Source organism: Engystomops pustulosus, chromosome 2 (genome assembly GCF_040894005.1).
Source record: "Engystomops pustulosus chromosome 2, aEngPut4.maternal, whole genome shotgun sequence".
Classification (NCBI taxonomy): Eukaryota; Metazoa; Chordata; class Amphibia; order Anura; family Leptodactylidae; genus Engystomops; species Engystomops pustulosus.
This window is the reverse complement of record NC_092412.1, coordinates 198472945-198478944: the sequence shown is the minus strand read 5'-3', so window position 1 is coordinate 198478944 and position 6000 is coordinate 198472945. Positions and strand designations below refer to the sequence as shown.

Below are 6000 nucleotides of genomic sequence, written 5' to 3'. Positions count from 1 at the left end.
CAACTTGGCAGCTTTGTACACCCCTCTGGTGTACTTTTTAAGTGTTTTTATATTTATTGTTGCCCCATCTTGATTGTGTTTAAAATAGTTACTTATCCAATAAACATTTTTTGTTGTATTTCTGTCTAGCCTTGTGTACACATCAAACCTTTTTCTTGTTTTGTTTGGATAGTATAGCTATTGGGGTGCGTTGGCTTACATACATTCGTATACCTTGGTAGTGCCTGTCCAACACAATTTCGGTCTAGATCTGCAAAACATAAGTGTATGGGGATCAGTGAAGAAAGTATGACTTTGTTACTCTCGTGTTCAAATACCCTACCCAGAAAAAAGTTTGAAGAAGTGGAACCTAATTAGACTAATATATCAAAATCCTCTATTAAAACCTGTCTTTGATTGTGACTGCAACTGATAACAAGTCTGGGCTTTGTTTACATATATTAAAAAGTGGTGTGTGTTATATATGATGAAAGGAATGTTTATTTTTAACACAATCAATTCCCAAAAGTCAGCGTACAGAAGAAAATCAACACATGGATAACATGTTGCAAAGATCTTTCACCTGGCTTTAATTCTGATTAACCGATCTTACAAAGTGACAGAATCTACTTTCTTATGATTTATGAGCTAATATACAGTTGAAACCTAGATATCAGATTATTCTTTTCTTCACAGCATATTCTATTCAAATGTACATACTTTTCACAAAGACAGTGGTTGGTATTTGTCAAGGTATTAATCCCATCCGGCCGAAGACTTTACATCTAGGGGAGTGTGGAACCTTAAAAATTGGCATTCATTTTTACACCAATAACAGCTCTCATTTACTTGAAGCGACGTAGCCCTTTGCCCGGAACGGATTACTAAAACAACAAATCTCCAAGATTCCACATTATGTATATATGTGATGGCAACTCTAAATGAAATTACAAGATGATTGATAAATTGCACATTGAATAATTTACAGGCTTTAATATTTTTTGTAATGTGATAACAGGCACTGGAAAAAAAAACATTTTCTTGGCAAGATATTTCAACAGATTAGGAAGCCTAAGAAAGCAACGGACATTGTCTTTTTAAGTAAGAAACCTACTTTGCAACATGTAGTAATTCGGTTTCTCTAGCACCAGTAATTTCCCCATCCAATTATTTTAGTAAGGATGAGAGGCTGTTCTCTTAAAAACTATAACCGATATGAAAAATAAATTTACTCCAGATATTTTATGTAAAAAGACAATTCACAAATTCATTGTGAATGTACAGAATTTCACTAAATCACTTAAAAATCACATCCCGGATATACTTAAATCTCATTTGGTGTTTGTAAAATATATTTATGGATAAGCTTCTATATTAGAATGCTCACAAATCAGGTGGTTGTGTACTGAAGACACTTTAAAAAAAAAAAAATAATAAATTCTGAATTTAAAAGAACAAAAAAAAATGTCATTCATGATGAGGCAGTCCTTTGCTTTAATTTCTAGTTAAATGTAAGAGTCAATATATACAGTACATTGGCAGGAAAATGGAAAGAGGAGTCAGAAAAAAATAGCACAGGACAAAATAAAATCGGATTTTATTTATACTCTCATGGTGAATTGGTATTTTCTTTCTTCATGATTTACCCTAATCAACCAACTTTGAGCTGAAAAATTATTATGGACGTTTACAATGAACTCTCAGATGTACAAGACTACAAATTAAGAAATCAAAAAGTCAAAGTATTCCATAATGTTGGAGTAAACAAATTGTGTTGGATAAAGACACTACATTTTGGGTTTACAATTATACAATTCTCAAAATGGAGTACTTTTCTTATTAGTCACCAACATGCTCACATGGCGGGGGTGGGGTGTAAAATTAAGGTTCTAAGCTGGAGAAAAATTGAAGTTTCTACAAAAGAGGGACAGAGTTTTTGCTGAAAAAGAAAACAGACTGAAAAAGAAAGAAATATCAGAAGCCTAATATCAATCTTTTGTAGATTCAGAAGACAATGATTTCCTCTTTCCAGTGAGGCCTTTATCTTTGACGGTCATGATTCCTCGTGTTAGGTGTCTTATGAATTCCGCATCTCTGTAAAATGATGGGTTGTGAATAACTTCTAGTGACTAATGTACTGTACATTTTGTGCTTTAGGAATAAAAACTGTGCCAATGGAAATAAGAAGTAATGACGCTGGGCAAAATTTAACCCATCATCCACTTCCCAAAGAGCACATGTAATGTGCAACCAGTAATATAAATTACTGTGCCACAAGAATTATAAAATTCAGTTCCCAGATACAACAAATGAATGACCCAAAATCTTTTAACACATAAAAGAAAATATATTTAAAAATAAAATATTGGTCAAGCTAAACTTTGATTCCACTTTGCTCATGAATTTACAGGATAATTAATTTCTTTTAAGGTTTTATGGAATTTGAATTCGGTCCCCAAAACCAACTGTTACATAAATCATATTTTGTGCATTTTGAACAATTACAATGCATAAAAAAAGTATTTTCTCAATTAATACACTAATACTCCTCTTGACAACAGATTTAAAATGGCAAAACAAAAAAAAGCAGAAAAAAAAGAGATAACAAAAATCATTCTTTACCTTCCCCTGTTTACAACAAATAAAATTGAGACAAAATTACAAACACATTACACTACATGATTAATAATAAAAATCATGTTTTTTTTTTTATAAAGTTGCCCAAAATGCAAGGGATGTGCATAGGTTTACAACTTGGTTATAATAATTGTAATTAATTCCCTCGGGTACGAATTCCCATGAACGGAATGTATGTTTCTGTAAGTTACAGATTTGTTCAACACAGATACACCAACAGTATAAACGCTTGCGACTGTCCACATGCATTAAGACCCACTTTCAAATTTCTATATTGTTTATAGTTTTCTTCAAAGAGACAGTATCAAATAAAACTATTTTATGCAGTAAATATCTTAAATGAAAAAGGCCATTAAATATGTGGTATCTCCTCTTCCAATAGATGAAGGCTATTTGTGTAAATAAATTAAATAGTGCCTTTGCTATTTGAATGAATGACATAAGACTCTAAAAAGGATGTAGTGTTCCACCCTTGCTAAGGTAACCAAATTTCCCCATTATTAAAATAGATTATAGAAAGCAGCATATCACTTGTGCAGTTTTCAGAGGCCTTTAAAACAAAAAGCTATGGTTTCCAAAAATATAACATTCAAAAGGACTGAATAATGCATATATTTCAAAAAGGTATATTTTAATACAATCTAGGAGAAATAAAAGGTTTAAAAAACAGATACTGTCTCTTTAAATTAGCACTGAACGTTTGCTTCGGTTTTTTTTCTTCCCACCTATTAGGACATGACAATAATTATAAATTTAGATCACACTACATTTAGGTAGTCTCTTGGGGCCAAGACCTGTTGACAGAACGCCAACATAGAAGATTCTCCAAGTACTGCACAAGGTGATTTTGAAGTAATAAAACACCGACAGTTCCCTTGAAAATGGTCTAATAGACCCAGGATACAGGAACCCATTGTGGTGCTGTGCACACAAGCTCAATGGCTTCCTCCAGATGTCTAATAGTTTCATCAATCTCATTGTTGATAATTGTTAGATCGAAGTAGTGTGCATATGTTCTCTGAAGAATTTCAGACTCCTTTTGCAGTCGTTGAAGGGATTCATCCTGAAATGAAAGTTGAAAAAGAAAAAAAACTTTATATACAAAAATACACATAATGAACACAATATGTTTTGAGGGACATATATTTTTTTTTAACTGTACTATGTTACTATCTAATAACTGAAGAGGAATCCAGCAATTCTGGGAGTCCGTTTCTCTACATTCACCTGTCACGATATTGCATATCCGAGGAATTGAAGAAAAAAAAATAAAAAATCTCTATTGTCTTGAGAGAAGATGAACAAAACTCCACATTTCTGGAGGCAAGTTCTCCAGCCAATTTTCCCACTAGTAGGAGGTATTATATATTGATAGTCATATAGTGAGAAGTGAGCCAGGAGAGTTTCCATGGATAACCCCTTTATAATAATCTGCTATGAACACCATCAACATAAACTACTACAGGACACTACGGAAAATCTGTACAGCACTCGGTTACAAACATTTAGGATTTACATATTATCACTTGACATCATAAATATTAAATTACTCCCGCTTTGCTCCAGCCACAATGGGGGCATTTGACATAGAGGTGGTAACATAATTGTAATTTCTTGCGCACTGCAAGAAATTGTGATTATCTTTGAGGCTACTTCACCTCCACACCATGTGAGCGTAGAGTGGTGCCAACGCACTTTATAAAAACCGGCCTGTTTTTACACAAAACTAAGCCAGGTCTGACTTAGCATAGTTTTGCCCATTGGCGCAGGCACCAGACAGATAGATCAGGAGGCCTATGCGTGGGCCGCCATTCAGAGCAGATCTGCGTTGTCACATTTTACAGGCTATAAAATTTTTTTTTTTTTATTTGGACAAATGGGGAGTTTATTGGGGGGATGAGACCCACTTTTTAGCATTTTTTTTCTCCCGGCTGCTCACCGTACCATAAAAATAATATGTTGTCTTCATTCTATGGGTCACCACCATTACAACGATACCCCATTTTAGCTTTATGGTTAACTTGTTTTGCAGAATATAGAACTCATTTTGTCAGATATTCATCTGTTTTTGCAGCATATTACATTGTCAACCTATGCATTCTGCATAGGCTGACATTAGCACGGTTAGATTGTGCAGAAGAATGCCGATGGTCGCAGCAATGCACATATAATGCATTATATAAACCGCGGTCACTATGACCGCGGCACCTATAGGGTTAAACAGGCGGGATAGCGATAGATTTGAGCTATAACCTACACCAGGAATTGAAGCAGACTATAGTAAATGTACTGCACCAGGGTCTCTCTATGAAGCACACATTGCATGAGGTGGTGTATGGGGGCATCACAATTCCTGGCTGTACAAGGCATGATAAATGCCCCCACAGAGTTTAGACAGAGCAGATATGAGGTAAATCCACAAGGCCCTGATCATCACATCTATCTATTGTAAACATTTTTCTTTTTTGCTGGAGTACTTCTTTATAGACCAACCCATTTTGGGACTTATGTTTCTGATCATAACATTAATTTGTGCTGACAAGTAAAGATCCATTGTTTTTCTATGTATACAGTAGAGCCATGTGCTCAAATTAATGTAGTTACAATGTCAGAGATTTATCAAAGGTGCCTGAGAGCAAAACAATTCTAGTTGCACATGGCAACCAATTAGAGCGCAGTTTCATTTTCCAGTAGAAGTTTATAAAATGAAAGCTGAACTCCGATTGGTTGGTATTAAACAACTAGAACATTTTTTCTCTAATTATGTTAAATGAGGCCCATTGCATCTGAAACAGACATTGGGGGAGATGTATGAATGTCTAGACAATTTACTTCTCCGCCACATTAATTATTTGTGCCTGATGCTGGAGGATTATTGTGGTGCAGTATAAAACTAGAAAGTCTTTTAGTTGGTTTAGTTTGCTGCTCCACAATATTGAATTTATTGGTTCACACTTTATTATCTGGTACGGTCAGGCCCCCTTTTACCAAGGACACACAACTTTTTCTGAGAAATTGGAAAACAGACAATTATTTACAACCTTCAGTAAATACGTCATATCAGGTTCAAAACTACTCCAGTTTTCTGGTGTTGACAGATTGATACATCTACCCCAGTTTGTTGAAGTGTCTATGTTGGTCCATGTTGACCACAATAGTGTTAATTATATATATTTTTTATTATGGATTAGAAAAATGGTTGATGTCAACAGGCCCAAATAAGCAAACAATGGGTTCCGACGCACAAACAGGGAACTCTCACTTATACAGTATAAAAAGAAAAAAAAAAAAAAACACAACGAAAAGAGAAATGCACTAGCGACAAGTCCTCTTTCATTACACATCGTCTTTTAAAAGCCTTTTCCCTTTTTAATAGTTGTTTAT

General features: G+C 34.4%; 1 protein-coding gene across 13 annotated transcripts in view; it reads right to left on the bottom strand.

The window, feature by feature from the left end:
- Positions 1-945: 945 nt before the first annotated feature.
- The window catches only part of CASK (calcium/calmodulin dependent serine protein kinase), a 150815-nt gene continuing 145760 nt past the window's right edge, over positions 946-6000 (bottom strand). For all 13 annotated transcript variants that reach the window (XM_072137777.1, XM_072137781.1, XM_072137786.1 and 10 more), the window contains one exon: positions 946-3679. In XM_072137777.1, the coding sequence (XP_071993878.1) occupies positions 3503-3679 (177 nt within the window). In that variant the 3' untranslated portion in view covers positions 946-3502. The remainder of the gene's footprint in view (positions 3680-6000) is intronic.